The sequence below is a fragment of the Primulina huaijiensis genome, chromosome 3 (assembly GCF_012295235.1).
Source record: "Primulina huaijiensis isolate GDHJ02 chromosome 3, ASM1229523v2, whole genome shotgun sequence".
Lineage (NCBI taxonomy): Eukaryota > Viridiplantae > Streptophyta > Magnoliopsida > Lamiales > Gesneriaceae > Primulina > Primulina huaijiensis.
The window spans coordinates 15,412,679-15,440,644 of record NC_133308.1 but is presented as its reverse complement, the minus strand read 5'-3'; the positions used below and the strand labels follow the sequence as shown (position 1 = coordinate 15,440,644).

At 37.2% G+C, this 27,966-nt stretch overlaps 1 protein-coding gene and 1 long non-coding RNA gene across 3 annotated transcripts; both read right to left on the bottom strand.

The window, feature by feature from the left end:
• Positions 1 to 639: 639 nt before the first annotated feature.
• Positions 640 to 884, bottom strand: LOC140972184 (uncharacterized). The gene is made up of 2 exons (XR_012174457.1): positions 847 to 884; positions 640 to 805 (listed from the first exon to the last, which is right to left on the bottom strand). It is a non-coding gene; the product is annotated as an uncharacterized lncRNA (long non-coding RNA).
• A 13,483-nt stretch (positions 885 to 14,367) lies between these two features.
• LOC140973532 (uncharacterized) lies at positions 14,368 to 25,546 on the bottom strand. Of its 2 annotated transcripts, XR_012174647.1 has the most exons (4): positions 25,015 to 25,546; positions 17,564 to 17,826; positions 15,406 to 15,454; positions 14,368 to 14,683 (listed from the first exon to the last, which is right to left on the bottom strand). XR_012174647.1 is itself a non-coding variant. In XM_073436414.1 (2 exons), the coding sequence occupies exons 1-2, from the start codon at positions 22,571 to 22,573 to the stop codon at positions 14,625 to 14,627; spliced, it is 717 nt and encodes a 238-aa protein (XP_073292515.1). In that variant the 5' UTR covers positions 22,574 to 22,952; the 3' UTR covers positions 14,368 to 14,624. The 2 variants fall into 2 exon arrangements, 1 of the variants encoding a protein (XP_073292515.1); XM_073436414.1 differs by lacking the exons at positions 15,406 to 15,454; positions 17,564 to 17,826; positions 25,015 to 25,546 and adding an exon at positions 21,916 to 22,952.
• Positions 25,547 to 27,966: the final 2,420 nt, after the last annotated feature.

Below are 27,966 nucleotides of genomic sequence, written 5' to 3'. Positions count from 1 at the left end.
TTAATGGGGTGATTTAGTATATTATATACTAATTAAATCCCTAAATAAGGCTTAGGCCTAATAAGCTACAAATTTAGGCCCATTAGTATTAATTAATATTTAAGTAAAATATTAAAAATGGTTTTGGTAAAAATAAGTTTGTGAATTTAATAGCCGGGTTACCAAAAAGTTCGTATTTTTGTTGAAAAACCAACACCGATAAAGTTTACGTCCCGGCGTATAAAATCACCTCAAAACTCCTTATTTTTAAAAATAATAAAAAGCATCACCCATATTTTAAATAATTAAAAACATTTATTTAATAAAATCATTTTCCATTTTCAGCCATCGGTCTCTGTTCCTCGATCGCAACTCGAATAACCTTTTAAAAATACATTTTAATACAACAATGTAGAAAAGTATATTTAAACATGTCAATATGCACAACATAATTAATTAATGCAATTAAATCATTTAATTAAAATACAAGAGAATTTAATAACTCGAGCATGTGGTTCGCGTGGACTTTTAAATTTTCGGGGCGTTACATTAAATATAGCTGGTACATAGCAAGATATTAGCATATACATACATATATATATATATATATATATGTATGTATATGTATATAAATGGAAGACGATTTCTTTTGTTTCCTACACCGCTTCCTTCAGAGAGAATTCTAGCCATATACCTTAGGTTTTCTAGTCAGTTTCTAGGGCACTTTGGTGTCGGGAAGTTTCGGAGCTAGTGTCGACTCGAGGAGGGGTCGGTGAACTGAGATCGAGACATCATCAGCAGGCTGACGACGGACACAACTATAATCCTAAAGCCTTAAATAATTATGACAGAATCATTTAAAAAAACTTTGTAGCATGTTTGGTAATTCAGGATCTGGTTTGTTATGTTGGTATTGTCTAGGTTCAGACGACTAAGCTTTATGTCAGATTTTTTTAGTGAGGTACGTGACGTATTGACTGAGATATCCAAGAGTAGTATACACTTATATGCCGCATATTTATCTGTTGCATGATACATGTTTTATTGCTTTGGCGTATTATGTATGACATGTCATGTCGAGTCCGATATCTTTTGAGATATATCTCATTTGTTGGGGCCGCTCAGCCCTATTCTGTATTGTGGACGATGGGGCATCGAGAGCTACAGTGTTCGACGGGACCAGTGGGCTCTGATGACCTGAACATTGTAGGTCCAATTCTCGATGATGAGTGTGGGAGCCAAAACATGCCTAGGGCAGATCAGAGACTACACACTTAGGCGCCTCTAGACTGAGCATGAGATTCCTGACTTGATCCTTGATATCTGAGCATATTGCATTTCGCATGCCTTATATCAGTTTGTATACTCGTACATTCTCGTATTGGTTGATTATCGCTCACGTCCTTTTTTTCATCTTGGGCACCCCATTCCTCGGGACAGTTCTTAGGTTTGACGATTTGGACAGCCAGGGCAGTGGCTATAGCAGTTGGGTTTTCGGTGGCGATCCAGTGGAGGTTTTATTTGGTATATCGTATTCTCGTTCAGAATTATGTTTTCGATATGGTTGTATTAATGTTTAAGATCGCTGTTATTGTTCTTTTTTCATTTGGGTTGTAAGATGATTAAGTTATTTGTTTTTTGCTGTTTAATTGTTGTTATTAGGTTTTAATTTTGCATGCTTATTAGTCTGTTTAGTAGTGGCTCGGGTAAGGATGCTACATTTGGTGGTATTAGATCATGCAAAGATTTTTTGGACATTAGTAATTTTGTTTCGAGGTTTTAGATGTTGATTTTGGTTTCCTTTCAGATGTCAGGAGATGAAAGCAATCACGGAAGTGTGGGACATGAACGTTATGGCGACGATGAGGCTGACTGAGAACATCGTCGCAGAGATCGTGACGGAAGGCGTCATCGAGATTATGATGAAAGGAGACGTAGGAACCGCGTTAACATTATGGATTTCATGAAGATTGGACCTCCACCGTTGACCGAGTTGAGAATGCTGATGTTGCTGAAGCTTGGGTCGATATAATGGACCAGTGTTTTTGAGTGCTGCACTATGACGAGGATGAGAAGATGGAGATGTCCGATTTCATGATCCAAGGAAAAGCTCGGAAATGGTGGAAACATGTTTATGCCATTCTAGTTTAGCAGCATGGGTGGATTCGTTGGGAACATTTCTGTCAGGCCTTCATCAATCATCACTTTCTGCCAGCTCTTCGTCAGGCGAAGGAGATGGAACATTTGACCATTAAGCAAGGAGATTCGAGCATTGAAGATTACCAAAAGCGTTTAACGGATATGTTGTCATACGCTCCTCACATCAGTGAGAATTCTGCAGCAAAATATTCTCACTTTTGAATGGTTTGAACCAGAAGATTTTTGATCGAGTTTCTGTTTTTGACGATCTGACTTCGTACGAAGGATTAGTGAATCGTTGTCGTCAAGCCAAGATCAGTATTGCTAGAAGAAAGGCTATGAAAGCTAGCAAAAGTTCAAGTTACTTGGGACCGAGGAGTCAGTCTTTCAAGAATTCTGTATCTTCTTCTTCTTCCGGTTCTGGAGGGATGCACAGTTTTGGTAGGAAAAATCTGCAATGTGGCCATTGCGAAGACAATCACCAGAAGGAGAATTGTCGAAGAGTGACATGTGCTTGTTTCAATTGTGGTGGTTTTGGTCACATGAAGAGTGATTGCTCTAACCTGGATAATCAGAGTGGAGGCAGAGGTTCTATGGTAGGGTCTTACAGTGGAAAACAGTCTGAGGCCACTTTGCAACAAGAAGGTTTTCCTGCTCAAGATTCTCGTCGTTGAGGGATATCACAAGGGTCTCAGCAACGCCCACGAGTCCATGGGCAAGTGTTTGCCCTAAACCAAGAGCAAGCTGAGGAGCAAAACAAGAGAGTCATTGCAGGTAATTTCCTTTTTTGTGGTATTCCTGCATATGTATTAATTGTACCGGGCATTGCATTCATTCATAGCATCAATGTTTGTTAAGAAGCAAAAACTACCCTACGTTTCATTAGATGTTTTGATGTCGGTGTCTACACCGATGGGAAAAGTGGTTTTAGCTAAGAGACTTGTAGTAGATAGTTCGTTAGAATTTGAGGAAAAATACTTGTCTGCCAATTTGATGATATTGGCTATGGAAGATTTCGATTGTATTATGGGAATCAACCTATTGACAAAGTATAGAGCGACTGTAGATTTTTATCAATGTCTCGTTCAACTTCGTACAGAAGGAGACGAGAATTGGTTCTTTTTCGGAAAAAAAAAAAAAAGAAAGACTTTGATTATTAGTCATTCGTACTAAATGAAAATTGTTATTAATACTTTTTGAAGACCCTTCTTTACCCCATAAAGATATGGAATATAAAAGGGTGCTTTTATTGGTACAATAATTTTCAAAATTACTGTTAAAATGCCCTTCAAAAGTAAGTAAATAGATCCGAAACATATAAAATGCGGTTAATGCTGCTGTGGACCAAGCTATTATTGAGAAAAAAAATACTTATGCATTTTCTTACATTTGAATATTTGTTATATTCTAAATCACTATAGTATCTAGTTAGTTACTTTTTTTATTCCAAATAAAAAAAAATATCTCTATTCCCCCTTTTTGGGGGATGGTACGGAAGGGAAGGGGGATAACAGGCTGATCTTCCCCAAGAGCTCACATCGACGGGAAGGTTTGGCACCTCGATGTCGGCTCTTCGGCAAAGCGGCGAGAATTCCATTTTATATTGATTAACTCCGATAGGGAATGGAAATCGATAATTTTATTTTTGAAATGAAATCAGTCAATTTTTCTCATGTCACGTCGAGGTACTGCAGAAGAAAAAACAGCAAAATCCGATCCAATTTATCGTAATCGATTAGTTAACATGTTGGAAGATATGCTATACTCTGAAGCGACGATGGCTCCATACTGGGTACAACAAATGCCTGGGGAGTTATACATTTGTGTGAAAACAAACAAGATCGGATTGTATTGTATATGAGATAATTTTTTGAATTCTATATTCAACGAATAATTGATCCGAATTATTACTATATTATATATATTCTAGAATAGAAGAGGGAGCTCGACCTCCAATGCCAGTAGTGTCTGCTGTAAAGGCACAACATGCTTTAGCGAAAGGTGGAGAGGATACCTCATTTATGCTGTGGACATATCGAAGGATGTAATTTACGTGAAGAACATTCCAGTTGTCGATGAATTTCCTGATGTTTTCCCCGATGAAATTCCTGGATTTCCTCTGGAGAGGGAAGTGGAAGTGCAGATAGAGTTGGTACCAGAACCGCACCTATCTCCAGAGCGCCTTATAGATTGGCACCAACGGAGATGAAAGAGTTGAAACAACAGTTACAAGATCTTCTTGACAAGGGGTACATTAGACCCAATGCGTCTCTTTGGGGAGCACCAGTGTTGTTCGTTAAAAAGAAAGATGGGTCTATCCGGCTTTGCATATATTATCGATAGTTGAACAAAGTAACAGTCAAGAATAAATAATCGTTACCACGGATCGATGATTTGTTTGATAACATGAAAGGGACTTCAGTGTACTCGAAGATCGATTTATGGTCTGGATATCATCAACTTCGAGTTCATCAACGTGATTTCCCTAAGAATGCATTTCGAATAAGGTATGGGCATCACAAGTTTCGAGTGATGCCATTTGGTTTGACTAATTGTAACGACCCGAAAATTTGAAGGTCCACGTAAACCACATGCATACAAGTTATTAAATTCCTTGTGTATTTAAATTAATTGTTTAATTGCATTAATTAATTATGATGTGCATATTTACAGGTTTAAAACATACTTTTCTACATGGTTGAATTTAAATGTATTTTTTATTCGAGTTACGATCGAGGAACGGAGATCGAGAGCTGAAAAATAGAAAAAGTTTTTATTAAATATTTGTTTTTAATTATTTAAAATAAGAATGATGCTTTTTTTTTTTTATTTTTGAAAATAAGGAGTTTTGATGTGATCTTATACGCCGGGACGTAATTTTTATCGGTGTTGGATTTTCAACAAAAATACGAACGTATTGGCAACCCGGCTAATAAATTCAAAAACTTTATTAAAATAAATATTTTAATTAAGCACTAATGGACTAATTGGACCTAATTAACTTTGCAAATTGGCCTAAGTTATTGTTAGTATGTTAATTCGTATTTAAAATACAAAATCTACCCCAAAACCCCATTGTGTTACATGCCCCACTCCCCTACACCATTCAAACTCTTTTATTCACAAGCAAAGACACGGCACACACACAAAATAAAAATGGAAAAGCATCAAAGTTCTTCAAGGTTTTCAAGTGTTCTTCAAGCCATCATCTTCGCGCCATCAATCTTCGATTCTTCAACGTAAAATCGTGTGTTTAAAACGCAAAGGCACGCCATATTCTTCCCTTTACTCATCCATCACACCATAGTATTTGTTTATATATGTTTTGCATGAAAAACAAGTAAAGCTTTTAAATAATTTCGTTTATGCATCAAATGTGAATTTTTAAAGCATGTTGGGGATCCACAAATCATGATTTTTATGTACATAAGGGGCTGTCATGATTAGGAACTGTTATAGGATGTTTTTACACGTTTTTAAAGGGTCCTATAACACTTGAACATGCTGCACACAAGACATGATAGAAGCTGGAACCGTGGGTTTTATCGTGAAGGAGCCGTGGGTTGTTGTTGGGTTTGTGCAAAGTCAAGAAGCTCGGTTACTGTGCATGGGGTCAAGGGGTTCGACCAGGTCTTGAGGAGGGCTCTTACAGGATGTGGTTAGGTCATAGGAATGGTCCTAGCAGGACTAGGACTCGCGCTAGATGGTTGGAGAAGAGTCCTTGCGTGGAAGGACTCTTCCCACGCATGATAAAGAGGGGCCGAGAGATTTCAGAGGGCGGTTCAGTATGGGGCTGGGCTACGTGGTCCATCAGGGTCCTAGGGTGATGGGAATGGGTCGGGCCAAGGGCTGGAGTGGCTGGGTGCGCTGTGGTTCGAGCCAAACGAGAGATACGTGAGGGAAGCACAAGGCGCGCAGGCTGCTGCCACTTGGTTCAGTGGTTCGCTGCTCGCGTACATGGGCTTGAGCTGGTCCGAGGTTAGTCTGGGTGTGATCCAGGGATGGTTAGGGTCACGAGGGACCAAGTGGTTAAGGCTGGATGAGTCCTAGATATGCAAGGAGACTCACGCACACACACATGCAGAACTTGGGTCGATTTCCAGGCGAGTTTGGGCTAGCTAGAGCTGGTTCTTTGGGCTGGGCTTGGTCAGGGGTGCCTAGGTGGGTTGGCTCGGGTTTGGCTCGAGGTGGCTCGAGTAATTTAGGAATTGGCTCGGTATGTTTCATTATGTGTCAAAAACGAAATTTAAAAAACTAAAATTTGAACCATGGGTCTATGGGTGTGGTTCATGGCTCACAAGAGTAGAATAAATAATAAAAATGTTATGTTTAAAATTTGGGATCAAAATGATGAGTTTTGGATTTATCCGGGATTTAATCGTTTCACGAAACGTTAATTAAAGAATTAATTGAAAAGCCTAGATTTAAGCTTAATAAAATTATGCAAAATTAGATTTAAGCTTAAATAATTATTTGGGATATTTTAGAGTCAATGAAATTAAGAAAATGTGAAAAACGTTAAATTTTACGTCCAGGGGTACAACGGTAATTTTGCACCCGAAAATTAGTAAACTTCATGGCAGTGTCCTAAATGCTATTTTATATGCTATAATTATTTTAAATGTTTATAGATTTTCATATGTTAAAAAGTTTATTTTAAATGTTTATTGATTTTTATGATTTAATATGCCACAAGGTTTATGTTCAAATGTTTATGGATGTTTATATGTTAAAATGTTTATTTTAAATGTCTATCGAATTGTTATGATTTAATATGTCAAAATGTTATTTTAAATGTTTATAATTTAATATGTTAAAAATGGTTATTTTAGATATATGGGTTTTTACGATGAAACGATAACGTTAAAATATATGTTGCATGCTTGGTGCAAAAGAAAAACGTTACATGCATGTTTAATTTTTATAAAGTGATGAAAATACGAAACGTTGAAGGAAGTGAAATAATTGTGACTAATACGATGATATGTTGGAGATATCGTGAGGGCGAATGTCCCAGTGGGAGCCTGACGATCGTATTTTCATTGATACGAATACGATGATATGTTGGAGATATCGTGAGGGAGAAGGCCCAGAGGGAGCCCGTTTACGGGAGAAGGCCCTTGAGGGAGCCAGACAATCGTATTTCCATTGACACGATATGATATGTTAATACGAAAGGCCAAGGCTTAGTTGACGGGTAAGAGTGTCGCTGATGTCCCCGCCGTCCAGTACTGTGGTTACATGTAGATGGATCCATCGTCGAATACGTTGACGAACACGAAAATCAGAATTAACGATCTGAATTCAACGCAGGAAAAAAGAATACGTATATGTTGATGATAATATGAATATGAATACGTTGATGATAATATGAATATGAATATGTTGATGATAATGTGAAAATGTTTATGGAAAATGTTTATGAAAATGTTTATGTTTAAAGTTTATAAACCTTCACGAAAATGTTATTTTACGTACAAGTATTTTCACTGTTGCATGTGATCTGTATATTTAGTACTTGTTATCAAGATTATGGTGTGTTGAGTTTTTAGACTCACTATGTGTGATTGATGCAGGTGATTATGATAATAATGTTAATGGAGGTCTTGATGGTTTACTTTGCTAGACTGAAAGTGCACAAACCCTTGGATCGACGCTAGTTTTCTGCACTATTTTATGATATATGATTTATGTTAAAGATATTTTTACGTCAATTTATTTATGTTTATGAGTGGTTTTGAGAGGTTATAGTATGGGCTATACTTTTCAAATAATGTTTTTAGGTTTGGTAAAACGTGGGATGATTTTATGATTCAAACTATTTTCCTTTGGATTTTTAAATGTTAGTTGATTGTTTTATTTAAAAATTGTGTCAAGGCATTTTAAAGTATATATATGTATATTTCGAATTATGAAGATTAAGGAGGAAATATTTTTTATTTCTAGTACGTTTTAAGAAAACGAGAAGTAGACGTTTCAGTTGGTATCAGAGCAATGGTTCTGTAAAGGGTTGTGCCTCCATCAGTGTCGAAAAGCTCAGTCGTTAAGCCTCAAATTGTAAATTTACATGCTTTACATAATTTATGTTACGATGCCTGCATAAGAACATGAATCATATGTTTACGTCACATGTTTCATAGCTTTATGAGGATTAATGTTTTATATGCTTTAGAATTTTTATACGTGATACGATATGAATTAAGAAATTATATGATTTCAACGCATGTTGGCTTTGTGGTGGAATTGGACTATGTTGATTTTTGGGTTGTAGTATTGACGTTCTACTTTTTGGGCCATAAGTTATCATGAATATTATGAATGCTTTTGAGACACGTAGATCTTTTTAAGAAAATACTGATGATTTATGGGTACTAGTTGAATCAATTTTTTTGAGAATCACACATACTAATAATGATCTGAAGACTGCGATGATCTTTGGAAGTAAGAAAATGTATAAATTGGGATTTTAAGTTTTAATGAAGAGGTAAGATTGGTTATGAGAATTGATTTTTGGGTGAATAAGTTTAAAATTATCGAAATTTATGTTATGGGAAACCTATAGAAGGAAATAAAAATGCCAAGAACTTATGGATTAATGATAGAATTCGGAAATAAAAGATCAATTGGATAAATTTTGAGGAAATTAAGAATTAATTTTGCAATTGTTAAGGAATTTGGGGACTAGTTCAGCAATAAGTGAAAATTGAATGGTTTTAATTATTCGATGATTTAGGCTTGAAGGAATATTTAGAACCTTGGAATGTCTTGGTTATAATGTTATAAGGAATATTAAATCAAGGGTTTTGTAGGATGAATCAATATTAGGCTTAAAAATCTAAGCGTTAGCGGATGCGTTTGGGATTTTAATGTTGAAATATGATAAGTTGATGAACATTTTGGGTATAAAATAAGAAAGTAATATACGATAAGTATGGTCATCCATCTTTTAATATCGGAAACTGTAAGAAAAGTTGAAATTCGAGGTTATAATAACACAGCACTAAGTCATCATGGGTCCTTTTAAGTTGCAATTTGCAAACGAGGATTTAGAAGGTAAATTTAATTGGGATTCAGGAGACGAAAGGACATTCTAGAACTTGAGTTTTATATGAGTAGCGCAGTGGAAGCATGGATTTTTGAGATACTAGAACTAAGTCTAAATTTTTGATTTCCAAGGATAAGCGAATTTCGAAGACGAAATTCAATTTAAGGGGGGAAGATTGTAACGCCTCTAAAATTCGAAGGTCCACGTAAACCACATGCATGTAAGTTATTAAATTCCTTGTGCATTTCAATTAATTGTTTAATTGCGTTAATTAATTATGATGTCCATATTTACAGGTTTAAAATATAATTTTTTACATGGTTGCATTAAAATGTATTTTAAGGGTTATTCGAGTCATTATCGAGGAACGGAGAACGAGGGCTGAAAAAAAAAATATTTTTATTAAATAATTATTTTTAATTATTTAAAATAAGGGTGATGATTTTTCTTATTTTTTAAAATAAGGGGTTTTGAGGTGATTTTATACGCCGGGACGTAATTTTTATCGGTGTTGGATTTTCAACAAAAATACGAACGTATTGACAACCCGGATAATAAATTCACAAACTTTATTAAACAAAATATTTTAATTAAGCACTAATGGACTAATTGAGCCTAATTAACTTTGCTAATGGGCCTAAGTTATTGTTAGTGTGTTAATTAGTATTTAAAATACAAAACCTACCCCAAAACCCCATTGTGTTACACGCCCCACTCCCCTACATCATTCAAACTCTTTTATTCACAAGCAAAGACACGACACACACACAAAATATCAAGGGAAAAGAATCAAAGTTCTTCAAGGTTTTCAAGGGTTCTTCAAGCCATCATCTTCGTGCCATCGTTCTTCGATTCGTCAACGTAAAATCGTGCGTTTAAAACGCAAAAGCACGTCATATTATTCCCTTTACTCATCCATCACACCGTAGTATTTGTTTATATATGTTTTGCATGAAAAACAAGTAAAGCTTTTAAATAATTTCGTTTATGCATCAAATGTGAATTTTTAAAGCATGTTTGGGATCCAAAAATCATGATTTTTATGTGCATAAGGGGTTGCCATGATTAAAAACTATTATGGGATGTTTTTACACATTTTTAAAGGGTCCTATAACACATGAACATGCTGCACGCAAGACATGATAGAAGCCAGAACCGTGGGTTTTATCCTGAAGGAGCCGTGGGTTGTTGTTGGGTTTGTGCAAAGTCAAGAAGCTCGGTTACTGTGTATAGGGTCAAGGGGTTCAAACAGGTCTTGAGGAGGGCTCTTACAGGATATGGTTAGGTCCTAGGAATGGTCCTAGCAGGGCTAGGACTCGCGCTAGATGGCTGTAAAAGAGTTCTTGCGTGGAAGGACTTTTCCCACGCATGATAAAGAGGGGCCGAGAGATTTCAGAGGGCGGCTCGGTATGGGGCTGGGCTAGGTGGTCCATCAGGGTCCTAGGGTGATGGGCAGGGGTCGGGCCAGGGGCTGGAGTGGCTGGGTGCGCTGTGATTTGAGCCAAACGAGAGATACGTGAGGGAAGCACAAGGCGCGCAGGCTGCTGCCACTTGGTTCAGTGGTTCGTTGCTCGCGTACAGGGGCTTGAGCTGGTCCGGGGCAAGTCTGGGCGTGGTCCAGGGATGGTCAGTGTCATGAGGGATCAAGTGGTTAAGGCTGGAAGAGTCCTAGTTGGGTTATGAGTCCTAGATATGCAAAGAGACTCACGCACTCACACATGTAGAACTTGGGTCGATTTCCAGGCGAGTTTGGGCTAGCTAGGGGCTGGTTCTTTGGGCTGGGCTTGGTCAGGAGGGTGCCTAGGTGGGTTGGCTCAGGTTTGGCTCGAGTAATTTAGGAATTGGCTCGGTATGTTTCACTATGTGTCAAAAACGAAATTTAAAAGACTAAAATTTGAACCATGGGTCTATGGGTGTGGTTCATGGCTCACAAGGGTAGAATAAATAATAAAAATGTTATGTTTAAAATTTGGGATCAAAATGATGAGTTTTGGATTTATCCGAGATTTGATCGCCTCATGAAACGTTAATTAAAGAATTAATGGAAAAGCCTAGATTTAAGCTTAATAAAATTATGCAAAATTAGATTTAAGCTTAAATAATTATTTGAGATATTTTAGAGTCAATGAAATTAAGAAAATGTGAAAAACGTGAAATTTTACGTCCAGGGGTACAACGGTAATTTTGCACCCAAAAATTAGTAAACGTCATAGCAGTGTCCTAAATGATGTTTTATATGCTAATATGATTATTTTAAATGTTTATGGATTTTCATATGTTAAAAAGTTTATTTTAAATGTTTATGGATCTTTATGATTTAATATGCCAAAATGTTTATTTTAAAATTTTATGGGTTTTTATATGTTAAAATGTTTATTTTAAATGTTTATGGAATTGTTATGATTTAATATGTCAAAATGTTATTTTAAATGTTTATAATTTAATATGTTAAAAATGATTATTTTAAATGTATGGGTTTTTACGATAAAACGATAACGTTAAAAGATGTGTTGCATGTTTGGTTCAAAAGAAAAACGTTACATGCATGTTTAATTTTTATAAAGTGATGAAAATACGAAACGTTGAAGGAATTGAAGTAATTGTGACTAATACGATGATATGTTAGAGATATTGTGAGGGCGAAGGTCCCAGTGGGAGCCTGACGATCGTATTTTCATTGAGACGAATACGATGATATGTTGGATATATCGTGAGGGAGAAGGCCTCAGAGGGAGCCGTTTACGGGAGAATACCCTAGAGGGAGCCAGACGATCGTATTTTCATTGACACGATATGACACGTTAATACGTAAGGCCATGGCTTAGTTGACGGGTGAGAGTGTCGGTGATGTCCCCGCCGCCCAGTACTTTGGTTACATGTAAATAGATCCATCGCCTAATACGTATACGAACACGAAAGTCACAATTAACGATCTAAATTCAACGCAAGGAAAAAAGAAAACGTATATGTTGATGATAATATGAATATGAATACATTGATGATAATATGAATATGAATATGTTTATGATAATATGAAAATGTTTATGGAAAATGTTTATGAAAATGTTTATGTTTAAAGTTTATAAATCTTCACGAAAATGTTATTTTACGTACAAGTATTTTCACTATTGCATGTGATCTGTATATGTAGTACTTGTTATCAAGATTATGGTGTGTTGAGTCTTTAGACTCACTAGGTGTGATTGATGCAGGTGATTATGATAATAATGTTAATGGAGGTTTTGATGATTGACTTTGCTGGACTGAAGGTGCAAATAATCCGAGAACCTACGTTAGTTTTCCGCACTAGTTTATGATTTATGTTAAAGATATTTTTTCGACCATTTATTTATGTTTATGAGTGGTTATAGTATGGGCCATACTTTTCAAATAATGTTTTTAGGTTTTGTAACATGTGGGATGATTTTATGATTCAAACTATTTTTCTTTGGATTTTTAAATATTAGTTGATTGTTTTATTTTAAAAATGGTGTCAAGGCATTTTAAAGTATATATATATATATATGTATGTATGTATATTTCGAATTATGAAGATTAAGGAGAAAAAAAATTTATCGTACGTTTTAAGAAACCGAGTAGTGGACGTTTCACTAATGCTCCAGTTTTATTTATGGATTTGATGAACCGAGTATTCTATGAGTATCTTTACAAGCTTGTCATTGTCTTTATTGATGACATACTAGTATACTCTTGTAGCCTTAAAGAGCATGCACAACATTTAAGGATCGTGTTGCTAACCTTAAGGAATCCCCAACTGTATGCTAAGTTGAACCAGTGCGAGTTTGGGCTCGACAGAGTTGTCTTTTTGGAACATGTTATATCCAAATTTCCCAAACCCATTCCCGTAACCCATCTTCATTTTCGTCACTTTCAGCACCTTCATAGTGGAGAAGCCATAACTTTCCCGTCCGACGTCGAAATCTCAAACGGTTTGAGGGGTTTTCTTCCTTACTTCAGTAGCTTCATTTTGAACCATGAATCGCTACTTTTGATACTCGTTTCTGCCCCAATCGAACCCTGTTTTGTGGCTGCTCCTGTTCGAGTTTCTCGTTCGATTTTAGGTGAGCTATTGCTTGGTTTTTCTTGGTTCTTTGGAGTATATTGAGCAAGGATTTGTAGCTTAACTTTTACCTTGATGTTCCTGCGTTTTCCAGCTGGTTTTCAGTTCGGTTTTTGGTCATGAATAGTGTTTTTCGGCGTCATCTCCGGCGAGCATCACCTTAAAAACCGATAGCGAGTAGTTTAACTTCGATCTTGGTAAATTTTTGCTAATTCCAGCCTTTGTTTGATATATATAGGCTGCCCGGGGTTGGGTTTTTACCAGTTTTGATTTAAATTATTTTCTTCGTTCGAATAGCGTTCTATTGACGTATTTATTGGATAATTGTTGTAGATTCGATCATTGGAAATCTTCGATGTATAATTCGGCGAGCTTATTAATTATGTCGAATCGTTTGGTATGATATTGAAAGATATTATAGTATGGTTGTTATCGTTAGAATTTGTAATGCCTGAGATATTACAACTACAAAATAGTATTGATGGTATTTTTGTAAATAAATTGAAAAATATTCAATTAATTTTGATGGCATTTTCGTAAATAAGTATGAGTGGTTATAGTATGGGCCATACTTTTCAAATAATGTTTTTAGGTTTGGTAACACGTGGGATGATTTTATGATTCAAACTATTTTCCTTTGGATTTTTAAATGTTAGTTAATTGTTTTATTTTAAAAATGGTGTCAAGGTATTTTAAAGTATATATATATATATATATATATATATCATAAGCTTAAAGTTCAAGGTTCCATCTCTAGCCAACATTTAACTANTGGAATCCCCAACAGTATGCTAAGTTGAACAAGTGCGAGTTTGGGCACGACAGAGTTGTCTTTTTGGAACATGTTATATCCAAAGATGGGATATCAGTGGATCCTAGCAAGATCAAAGCAGCGTTGAGTTGGGCACGATCGGAATCAACTCAAGAGATAATGTGAGGCCCATTTACTCTAACGACAATTAATGATAAAACAATAATGGTTTGATTTAAAGCTGGAGCGGAAATATGTTTAAAATACTTTGAAACGGATCTCAGAGCCTAAAAAAATTTCGGCATGACCCTCCGTAAGTAGGACATCTTGAAAAACTCAAGCAGCAGTTTATATCAAAATATACTCCAACTAGAGTCATAAAAAAAACCGAAGTCAACAACCTATAGCCGCACTGGCCAGGACTAAACAGAAATTAAAACTTATCAAATACTCACCAGATCATAAGAATCATATGGTAGACTCAAAACATTACAAAAACAACCAAATATCACTACAGATACACGGGACATCTCCCCGACAAATAAACTACAATACAAGACTGAAACAAACTCAAGACATACATATAAACTAACTGGGAAACTCCACTGACAGAACCAAGCAATCCAACCTCAACCCCGAGCTCCACTAGCGGAACCTCGGCCTGATGCTGCAAAACGACTCGGGAGATCTACCATGGTGCCCAAAAGCACCCACAACAGCCCCCCAGTAAACAACTGAGGTTAAGATTCTGGCATGAAACAGTTCAACAATAACAACAATAATCATAAATCATGCATAATCATATAATAAAATGTAATATGCAATGCATGAAAGGTTCAACGAATAATCGGGATAACAGGAGCCAACAAACGGTATGATAACAACTGGAATAATGCTCGAGCAACAACACAGGGGAGCTACATCATCATGCAGCTAAACCGCCCTGCCAAGTATGCGAGGTATGCCAAGCTGTGCTGAATAACACCCCTGACTTGGCCTCCATACAGCTGATACGCTATAACAGGATGGTACAACAGAACGAACTAGATGACACAATCCCAGCGCTCACCTCAAAAGGCGACACTAACCACGGGATTGTTCAATCACATCTACGGTCTCATGTGTATAGGCCTATCAGCCACACAATGATCCTGAGATAAACAACAGTGCCAGATAACAATGGATATCAACAACGGGCTAACAAAAAACGATAGGGCTCAACATGAATGTCATAACAGTATGCCCTATGCTAAATGCCAACAATATGTCACAATAATAAACATATATCACAACGAAGGCATTTAACAACTTACAACAGTCAACAAATGATAAACACGATCAGTGCAACACAAAATGACAATTAAACATAATTTATGTTTTACCGTCGTATGTTACCGAGCTGTAACATACCTATATCATGAAAACGATCTTCAAGAATGATCAACTAAACTCCCTCAGCCTAGAATAACAAAATAAGCCGAATAATTCCACAACTCATCATTAACTACATTCCAACATTTATCAACTCGATAATCCTTAGATTAATTCTGTGGCGCCCCAAACCTCGCCACGTAATCATACAACATGTGACGTCATATGCATAAAATTTTTCTTTTCAACGACGTAATAATATAATGCATATACGACAAAATAGTGCAATCACCACACTATCTACGTCAATGCAGCAGAAACAGTATAATACATACACACATACAACTCAAGTAAGACAATAACTATACTGTTTCTATCTACTATCAACTACAGGACTGTTTGACTAGACACACCTAGCCCTTTACCACTATCCTGTCTCACAGCAGAGTCCTGTAACCTGTCCAACAGAAAGAGCCCCCAAAGGGTGAGCATACACCACAATCATCATCGTAATACATAACAGTTATATTATCAACAATATAAAATATAACTGGAATGATAACAGAAATACTCCCTTTCCTGTCTCTGGACAATCCAACCACCAACGATATCAACGTCATCACTCCCATACTACTGCAACAACAATATCGACGATACGTTGCACCCCAACACCGGCGACAGCAATATCGTCGAACGAATAACATCAACGATACGTCGCACCCCTACTCCTGCGACAGCAATATCGTGGAACGAATAACATCAATGATACGTCGCACCCCTACTCCGGCGACAGCAATATCGTTGAACGAATAACATCGACGATACGTCGCACCCCAACACATGCGACAGCAATATCGTCGAACGAACAACATCAACGTGACGTCTCTCAACAAACGACAGCCAACAATATCAACGATAATAAACAACAACATATATAATATCAACTCACCCAATACCAGTGATTTATCATTGTTCAACACAATAGTATTCATCAATCCTAAACAATAACAACATATGCTCGTACGTCAACACGTACCTGATAATCGAGTATATATATAATCTGGCTATTTCTTTGATCCCGAGGCTTGCGTTGTATCTAAATAATTCAACAACAATTATCAGATCATTGTCACCGTATCAACACAATCATAACAGTCTCAAAATACAATATCAAATAGCCCAACAACAATTAATTCAACAAAATATAAAACTCGATTATAAATTCTTATCTTTCATCAATTTAATATTATAGTGTATTTAATTCACAATACTACCATCAAATACACCATAATTAATTAGCTTCAAATAATAGGCTATTTTACAACATCCGTCAAATTAGGAAAACTTTATATCAACATGTAGCCTATACTTCGTAGACTCCGAATATATAATCAGAATTAATAACAACTGACAAACAACTCTCCAATCGCAGTCCAACGATTAAAAATCCGTAATTATAATAAATGGAGAATAATTCAAAATAACACCACTATAATCTTCTCTACTTCGTTAAAATCATGCACTATTCAACAATCTTCAACTTCTGTATGATTTAACAATTGATCGGATTTAATCCATAGATCGACGAAGTTTAAACATCACCAAAACTATAAAATTTATACCTCAAATCGAAGACCTTGTGTCAATGATTCCAGAACTGAAGTCGGTTCGTCGATTGGATAAACCGATAAGTCGCAAGATCGAAAAGAAAATCGAAACACTATATCACCTCGTATCTGCTCTCACCTCTCTGTCTCGTTTATCACATATGAGTTTGGTGGAATTCTTATTAGAATTCCACCGACTCAAATAATGTATTAAATTTTTTTTAATATTATATTATATAATATAATAAATAATATTTAATATTTTAACATCGGTATATCCTTTTGGATCAGTCAAACGATCACATTTTCCAAAACTTAAAACATGAAACTTCTATATCTTTCAGTGTTCTATGTTATATCCAAATCTGAAATCATTTGGACTTCATATGAGCAAGATATGTCACTAATTACCATTTTACCCTTAAACTTAATTCATTATTTTTCAACTTATTTACGAAAATGCCATCAATACTATTTTGTAGTTGTAATATCTCAGGCATCACAAATTCTAACGATAACAACCATACTATAATATCTTTCAATATCATACCAAACGATTCGACATAATTAATAGGCTCGCCGAATTATACCTCGAAGATTTCCAATGATCGAATCTACAACAATTATCCAATAAATACGTCAATAGAACGCTATTCGAACGAAGAAAATAATTTAAATCAAAACGGATAAAAACCCAACTCCGGGCAGCCTATATATATCAAACAAAGGCTGGAATTAGCAAAAATTTACCAAGATCGAAGTTTAACTACTCGCTATCGGTTTTTAAAGTGATGCTCGCCGGAGATGACGCCGGAAAACACTATTCACGACCAAAAACCGAACTGAAAACCAGCTGGAAAACGCAGGAACATCAAGGTAAAAGTTAAGCTTCAAATCCTTGCTCAATATACTACAAAGAACCAAGAAAAACCAAGCAATAGCTCACCTAAAATCGAACAGGAGCAGCCACAAAACAGGGTTCGATTGAGGCTGAAACGAGCATCAAAAGTAACGATTCATGGTTCAAAATGAAGCTACTGAAGTAAGGAAGAAAACCCCTCAAACCTTTTGAGATTTCGACGTCGGACGGGAAAGTTATGGCTTCTCCAATAGGAAGGTGCTGAAAGTGACGAAAATGAAGATGGGTTACGAGAATGGGTTTGGGAAATTGGCTTCTTCCTCTTTCTCTCTCTCATAAGATAAGTTGTGTGTATATATATGTATATTTAGTTACTAAAAAAATAATAACACATGCCCAATAATCCCGATTTGTATTTATTTTGCTCTCGTGTGTTATTTAAAATCTATATGTATTTTATATCGTTAAATTCTCCGATATTCTAAAATACATATTTTTAACACACTTCTTGAATTTATTTGGCATAAATAATTATTTTAATTTACAACTCAATAATTTTTCTAATTATGCCAAATTACCGGATAATTAATTACAGGGCCTTACACTTCTCCACCCCTTAAAACAAATTTCGTCCTCGAAATTTTTGTTTATACACATACATCTTCCACACGATACGAAACCAACAATACAATATTAAGAATCAAACAGATATGGATAAGACGTTCTCATCTTCTCTTCTGTTTCCCACGTTGATTCTTCTACACCATGCCTCGACCACTGAACACGTACAAGTGGTATAGCTTTATTGCGTAAAACTTTATCTTTATGATCCAAGATACAAATAGGATACTCAGTATACGATAGAGAAGGGTCGAGTTCAACCTCATCAGGCTGAATCACATGAGACAGATCGGGCACATACTTACGCAACATAGAAACATGGAAAACATCGTGGATGCCAGACAATGACTGGAGCAAATCCAAACGATAAGCGCAAGTCCCAATACGCTCAACAATCTCGTAGGGACCAACGAAACGAGGTGACAACTTACCTCTCATACCAAAACGAACAACACCTCTAAACGGAGAGATCCTCAGAAACACAAAATCTCCAACTTGAAATTCTAGAGGTCGACGACGTCTGTTAGCATAACTAGCTTGCCGATCTTTAGCAGCTTTCATTCTCTGACGAATCAACTGGACTTTATCATGCATTTCCTGAACAATGTCAGGTCCAGTCAACTGCTTCTCACCAAATTCATCCCAAGAAAGAGGTGATCGACATCGTCTGCCGTACAAAGCTTCAAAAGGAGCCATACCAATAGTCACCTGGAAACTGTTGTTATATGAAAATTCTACTAGAGGTAAAGCTTATTGCCAACTATCTTTGAAATCCATAACCACTTCTCGAAGTAGATCCTCAAGTGTCTGGATCGTACGCTCTATCTGACCATCTGTCTGAGGATGGTAAGAAGTACTCATCGCAAGTCGTGTGCCCATTTCTTTTTGAAAATTAGTCCAAAACTTTGATGTGAATCTAGGGTCACGATCTGAGAATATTGCAATTGGAATTCCATGAAGTCTCACAACATTTTCAATATACAGACGAGCCATCTTCTTGTATGAATACGTCCTCTCATACGGAATAAAGTGTGCTGATTTAGATAATCTGTCGGCAATCACCCAGATGGCATCGAAATGACGAGAAGTACGTGGCAAATGCGTGACAAAATCCATAGCCACGTGCTCCCAGTTCCACTGAGGAACCTCAAGACTACGCAGTAATCCTCCCGATCTCATTCGTTCCGCTTTGACTTGCTGACAGATTATACAACGAGACACAAACTCAGCCACATCCTTTTTCATATTCTTCCACCAAAACTGAGGCCGTAGAATATGATACATTTTCCTCCCTCCTGGGTGGATACTATATCGATTACAATGAGCTTCTTTAAGGATGATTGTACGCAATTCAGGAGTATCTGGGACAACCAATCTACCATTCAACCGAAGAGAATCATCTGAGTGAATTGAGAAACCAGATTGAGGGCCGTGAGATACTAACTCATAAGATTTCAGAATTCGATCATCAGTTTTCTGAGATGACTTTACAATCTGAATCAACTCTGGCTCAACAGAAATCTGAGATACACAAACATCATTACCTTGGATTTGAAAATCCAACCCAGAAGTGCGAATATCCTCTCGTAACTTAGAAACATGAATCGAGGATAAATTAACATCAACAATCTTACGACTCAAAGCATCGGCAATGACATTCACTTTTCCCGGATGATACTAGATCTCACAATCATAATCTTTCAAAATATCCATCCAACGTCTCTGTCTCATATTCAGATCTGTCTGAGAGAACAGATACGTCAAACTTTTGTGATCAGAATAGATTACAAATTGCTCCCCAAACAAATAATGCCTCCAAATCTTGAGAGCAAAAACGATAACATCCAATTCCAAGTCATGAACATGATACTTAGACTCATGTGGTTTCAACTGACGAGAACCATAGGCCACCACTCTGCCATGCTGCATCAGTACACAACCTAATCCTCGATTTGATGTGTCGGTACAAACAACGAATCCTCCGGAACCACTTGGAATGGTAAGAACTGGTGCAGAAGTCAATCTCTTCTTCAACTCGACAAAACTTGACTCACATTCATCAGACAAAATGAATCTCTGATTTTTTTGAGTCAGTTGAGTGATAGGTATAGCAATTTTTGAGAAATTTTCGATAAATCTCCGGTAATAACCAGCTAAACCCATGAAACTACGAATCTCTGTCACATTGGTCGGTCGTGCCTAGTTCAGAACTGCTTCCACTTTACTTGGATCGACAGAAATACCATGTTGAGATATGACATGGCCCAGAAACACAACTTTATCTAACCAAAACTCACACTTGGATAGCTTGGCGTAAAACTGCTTCTTTTGAAGAATTCAAAGAACTATCCTCAAGTGTTTGGCATGCTCTTCTTCGGACTTGGAATAAACAAGAATATCATCGATGAATACAATCACAAAACGATCGAGATATTTATTAAATACTCGATTCATCAAGTCCATAAACACAGCAAGAGCATTGGTCAAACCAAAAGGCATAACCAAAAATTCAAAGTGTCCGTATCTCGTGCGAAAAGCTGTTTTCGGCACATCTTCTTGTCTGACTCGCACTTGATGATACCCAGAACGGAGATCAATCTTAGAAAACACTGAAGTACCTTGCAATTGATCAAATAAATCATCAATCCTAGGGAGTGGATATTTATTCTTGACAGTAAACTTATTCAGTTGCCGATAATCAATACACATCCGCATCGTACCATCTTTCTTCTTGACAAATAGAATAGGTGCACCCCACGGTGAAGAACTCGGACGAATATAACCTTTACTCAACAAATCTGGTAATTGTTCTTTCAATTCTTTTAGCTCAATAGGAGCTAAACGATATGGTGCTCGAGATATTGGTTCAGTTCCTGGCATTAATTCGATATTGAACTCAACTTCTCGTTCTGGTGGAAAACCCGGAATCTCTTCTAAAAACACATCAGGAAACTCACGGACTACAGGAATATTAGAAATATGTGGCTCATCTTGCGATAGATCAACAGCATAAACCAGAAAACCTTCATGACCAGAATCTAACAATCGATTCATTTCAATGACAGAAACTAGAGGAATCTTGGCTTGAGAACAACGGCCATAGAAATTCCATTTAGGAGCAAAGCTAGGCCTGAAACGAACTATTCCTCGGTAACAGTCAACAGTGTCATGATTTGCAGTCAAAACATCCATACCAACGATAAAATCAAAGTCATGCATAGGTAGGACTATGAGATTCAGATGCAGAACATTTTCATCGTGAAACAAAACCGCATTGAACATTATCAGTGATAATCATTTTGCCCATCGGAGTAGCAACAGATAGATTGGAATTCATACTAGTGGTGCAAAGATCATGCGAAATAACGAATTCATTAGAAACAAAGGAATGAGATGCTCCGGTATCAAATAACACTCGTGCTATAAAACCACATAAAGTACAGTTACCGGTAATGACAGTACCTGGAGCTGCCTGAGCCTCATCCTCAGTCAAGGCAAATACATGAACAGATGACTGATTCTGTTGACCACCTTGCCCTCTACTCTGATGCGAAGGGCGACTTGGCTGATGGGAAAACTGGGACGCCACTGGAATTCTATTACTTTGAGCTCCACTACCTGCCTGGGCTGATTTCCCCGTCTTACTGGGACAAACTCTAGCAAAATGACCCGGTCGACCACAGTTATTACAAACCCCTTGAACTCCAACACACTGAGTACTAGAATGCTTGCCTCCACAGTGATCACAGTAAGGTCCACTATAACGATATCCACCACGGTTCCTTGAACTCCCTGAACTCGAAGAACTAGAACCAGGCTTCTTAAACTGCTTCCCATGTGGACGAAGAGATGCAGAACCAGATTGATTGAACTGTTGCCTTCCCGAATGATGATGTTGGGTAGTCACTCGATTGCCACTCCTCTTAAGACTAACTTCAGCCCTTTTTGCTATTTCCACTGCTTCAAGATAATTCAGTGGCTTACCGGTAGAAACAAAAGGGTGCAGATGATCGTTCAATCCTTCAATGAAACTTTCAACAACCGCAACCTGACTTGCAGCCACATGAGGAGCATATCTTAGCATAGCATAAAAAGTATCCGCATACTCTGCAACTGACATATCGCCCTACTTCAAGTTATGAAACTCCGAAGCCTTAGAACTGTAAAATGATGGAGGACAATAACTTTCCTTAAACTTCAGCTTGAATATATCCCACGATGGAACAATCCTTTGAGCATCTAAGGTCATTAATGTAGTAGACCACCACATTTTGGTACGATCTTTCAACTGATGCACAGCTAATCTCAATCGACGCTCTGAAGGATACTCGATCAAATCAAACAATTCTTCAATCTCAGAAATCCATAGTTCTGCTTTCTCGACTCCATCCGAACCACTGAATCGAGGTGGATGCATAGAGTGAAAACGGGCAACTAACTCATCCATCCTAAGCTGGTCTAGATGATCAGCAGCTTGCTCAACAAAATTATCAACAACAACATGGACACGAGGTCGACCACATCCACGACCTCGACCTCGAGCTATAGGAATCTCATCAACAAGAATTTCTCCACCTCCCTCCATTCTACACGATAAAACACCAAAAAAATTAGAGTGGAAGTAAACAAATCATATAATCACGTAAGCAAGTTATCAAGTAGCATACACAGGCGCAACAACCATTTTAGTGCCAAGACTCAAGTGTCCTAGACTCTAGTTCGAGCGTATCCCAGTTTACGCTCTGATACCAAGATGTGAGGCCCATTTACTCTAACGACAATTAATGATCAAACAATAATGGTTTGATTTAAAGATGCAGCGGAAATAGGGTTACAATACTTTGAAACGGACCTCAGGGCCTAAAAAAATTTCGGCATGACCCCCTTGTAAGTAGGACATCCCGAAAAACTCAAGCAGCAGTTTATATCAAAATATACTCCAACTAGAGTCATAAAAACAAAAACCGAAGTCAACAACCTATAGTCGCACTGGCCAGGACTAAACAGAAATTAAAACTTATCAAATACTCACCAGATCATAAGAATCATATCGTAGACTCAGAACATTACATAAACAACCAAATATCACTACAGATACATGGGGCATCTCCCCGGCAAATAAACTACAATACAAGACTGAAACAAACTCAAGACATACATATAAACTAACTGGGAAACTCCACTGACAGAACCAAGCAATCCAACCTCAATCCCGAGCTCCACTGGTGGAACCTCGGCCTGATGCTGCAAAACGACTCGGGAGATCTACCAAGGTGCCCAAAAAGCAACCACAGCAGCCCCCAGTAAACAACTGAGGTTAGGATTCTGGTATGAAACAGTTCAACAATAACAACAATAATCATAAATCATGCATAAACATATAATAACATGTAATATGCAATGCATGAAAGGCTCGACGAATAATCGGGATAACAGGAGCCAACAAACGGTATGATAACAACTGGAATAATGCTCGAACAACAACACAGGAGAGCTACATCGTCATGCAGCTAAACCGCCCTACCAAGTATGCGAGGTATGCCAAGCAGTGCTGAATAACACCCCTGACTCGGCCTCCATACAGCTGATACGCTATAACAGGATGGCACAACAGAACGAACTAGATGACACAATCCCAGCGCTCACCTCAAAAGGCTACACTAACCACGGGATTGTTCAATCACATCTACGGTCTCATGTGTATAGGCCTATAAGCCACACAATAATCCTGAGATAAACAACAGTGCCAGATAACAATGGATATCAACAACGGGCTAAGAAGAACGATAGGGCTCAACATGAATGTCATAACAGTATGCCCTATGCTAAATGCCAATAATATGTCACAATAATAAACATATATCACAACGAAGGCATTTAACAACTAACAACAGTCAACAAATTATAAACACGATCAGTGCAACACAGAATGACAATTAAACATAATTTATGTTTTACCGTCGTATGTTACCGAGCTGTAACATACCTATATCATGAAAACGATCTTCAAGAATGATCAACTAAACTCCCTCAGCCTAGAATAACAAAATAAGCCGAATAATTCCACAACTCATCATTAACTACATCCCAACAATTATCAACTCGATAATCCTTAGATTAATTCTAACGATAACAACCATACTTTAATATCTTTCAATATCATACAAAACGATTCGACATAATTAATAGCCTCGCCAAATTATACCTCGAAGATTTCCAATGATCGAATCTACAACAATTATCCAATAAATACGTCAATAGAACGCTATTCGAACGAAGAAAATAATTTAAATCAAAACGGGTAAACCCCCAACCCCGGGCAGCCTATATATATCAAACAAAGGCTGGAATTAGCAAAAATTTACCAAGATCGAAGTTTAACTACTCGCTATTGGTTTTTAAGGTGATGCTCGCCGGAGATGACGCCGGAAAACACTATTCACGACCAAAAACCGAACTAAAAACCAGCTGGAAAATGCAGGAACATCAAGGTAAAAGTTAAGCTTCAAATCCTTGCTCAATATACTCCAAAGAACCAAGAAAAACCAAGCAATAGCTCACCTAAAATCGAACAAGAAACTCGAACAGGAGCAGCCACAAAACAGGGTTTGATTGGGGCTGAAACGAGCAACAAAAGTAGTGATTCATGGTTCAAAATGAAGCTATTGAAGTAAGGAAGAAAACCCCTCAAACCGTTTGAGATTTCGACGTCGGACGGGAAAGTTATGGCTTCTCCAATATGAAGGTGCTGAAAGTGACGAAAATGAAGATGGGTTACGGGAATGGGTTTGGGAAATTGACTTCTTCCTCTTTCTCTCTCTCATAAGATAAGTTGTGTGTATATATATGTATATTTAGTTACTAAAAAAATAGTAACACATGCCCAATAATCCCGATTTGTATTTATTTTGCTCTCGTGTGTTATTTAAACTCTATATGTATTTTATATCGTTAAATTCTCCGATATTCTAAAATACATATTTTTAACACACTTCTTGAATTTATTTGGCATAAATAATTATTTTAATTTACAACTCAATAATTATTCTAATTATGCCAAATTACCGGATAATTAATTACGGGGCCTTACAGATAAGAAGTTTTCTAGGTTTGACAGGTTATTACCAGAGATTCATCTCGAGATTTTCTCAGATTGCCAAACCATTGAACACAACTAACGTGTAAGAATGTGCAGTTCGAATGGACACATGATTGTGCAAATAGTTTCAATGAACTGCGTCAACGTTTGACAATTGCACTAGTTTTAGCTCTACCATCTGGATTAGGAGGATACATTGTGTACATTGATGCATCACTTCAAGGACTAGAGTGTGTTTTAACTCAGAATTGTCATGTGATTGCATATGCATCTAGACAATTGAAGAAGCATGAATAGATTTATCCAATTAATGATCTGGAATTGGAAGCGATTGTGTTTATTTTGAAGATCTGGTGACATTATCTCTATGGAGAGAGATTTGAGATTTTTAAAGATCACAAGAGCTTGAAGTATATCTTCACTCAAGCAGAGTTAAATATGCGCCAAAGAAGATGGATGGATTTGTTAAAGGATTATTATTGTGAAATCAAGTATCATCCATGATCAACGAATCCTACAGCTGATGCTCTTAGTCGCGAGGTGAAATTATCTGCACTTCAGACAAGTTTCATATCAATTGTAATCCAAGATTGTTGTTCTCTGGGATTTCACTTCCGTCATAAGAAAGGTATGGAATACATTCGAGTAACGATCATTTTATCCGAACTGACGTTGTATGCCAAAATCAGAGAAGCTCAGTTTTCTGACCCGAAAGTGAAAAAGGTAGCGAGGTTAGCTAACAGAGACAACACATCTGGCTTTGCGTTCCAAACAGATGGAACCTTGTGTCTGTCAGGGAGAATCGTAGTTCCAGAAGATTCTAAATTAAGAGATGAGATTTTATCTCAAACCCATAGGAGTAAGTTGAGTATCCACCCTGGAAGCATGAAAATGTATAAGGATTTGAAGACCAGGTTTTGGTGGAAAGGTATGAAGAAAAGTGTTTACCACTTCGTAGCCAAGTGTTTGGTTTGTCAGCAAGTGAAAGCTGAACATCGTCGACTAGGAGGATTACTTCAGAATTTTCCTATCCCTGAATGGAAGTGGGAGCATGTAACGATGGATTTCGTCACCCACTTGCCGTTATCATCTAAGAATTGTGATGCCATTTGGGTTGTTGTAGACCGACTAACTAAGTCATCACATTTCATTCCGTATAGTCGGGAATATAGTTTTGATCGCATGGCAAGACTATACATCCAAGAGATTCTTAAATATCATGGTGTGCCAACAAGTAAAGTCAGTGAGAGAGACCCACACTTTACCTCAAGATTTTGGGGAAGTTTCCAAAAAGCGTTGGGAACGACATTGAGTCTGAGTACTGCCTATCATCCAGAGACCGATGGTCAGTCTGAGAAGACTATTCAGACACTCGAGGACATGTTGCATGCTCGTGCTTTGGATTTTGTACCAGCATGACATGATCATCGGTCGTTTGTGGAGTTTGCATATAACAATAGCTGCCACAGCAGCATTGGTATGGCTCCGTTTGAACAAATGTATGGTAGACATTGTCGTACTCCATTGTTTTGGGACGAAGGAGGAGAATGACAAGTGCAAGGACCTGAATTAGTGCGACAACCTATTGACCAAGTGGAATTGATCAAGAAGAGAATCAAAACTGCACAATATCGTCGATCGAGTTACGCGAATACCAAGCGTAGACCCCTACAGTTTCAGTCAGGGGAAAAATTTTTCCTTAAAGTTTCATCATTCTGCAGAGTTATGAGATTTGGACTCAAGGGAAAATTAGCCCCAAGATTCATCAGACCTTTCAAGATCTTCGAATGTGTTGGAAATTTGGCGTATCGATTGGCTTTACCGCCGTATCTGTCCAGCATTCATAATGTCTTTCATTTATCATTGTTACGACGGTATGTAGCAGATGAATCGCATGTTCTTTGTCCGACAGATGTTCAACTTGAAGAAGACTTTACTTATGTCGAGCAGCCGCTTTTATTCATTGGTATGAAAGAGAAGAATCTCATAAACAAGACCGTTCCACTTGTTCTAGTCCAATGTCAATGCCAAGGTACTGCAGAAGCGATTTGGGAATTAGAGATTCGTATGTGCTCAGAGTATCCACATTTGTTTTGAGTTGTATCTTTGTAATCATGAGTTGAATTTTATTCAGTTGTATTGTACTTCAGTTCTAATTTCGAGGACGAAATCTTTGTAAGGAAGAGAGGATGTAATGACCTGAATCCTTATTTTGAATGATGTATTAATTAAGAGATAATCAAAGGGTTGCTAACTAAGCATTATTAAGGAATTGATAATTCAGGATCAACTTGTTGGGATTCACCGAATTTAAAATGGACAACCCAATCTACTTCAAATTACATTATCCCTTATCCTGAGAAATCAAACTAGACAAATGAGATTCTGACAGATTCGGATTTTTTGAACTAGTC

What these genes read in the sequence shown, in the direction of transcription:
- LOC140973532 (XM_073436414.1), bottom strand. Translation starts at nt 22,573, where the DNA reads ATGTCAGTTGCAGAGTATGCGGATACTTTTTATGCTATGCTAAGATAT. An exon ending in TGAGGCTCAGGCAGCTCCAG is followed by an intron (nt 14,684 to 21,915) that starts GTACTGTCATTA and finishes GCACCATGGTAG; the next exon opens with ATCTCCCGAGTCGTTTTGCA.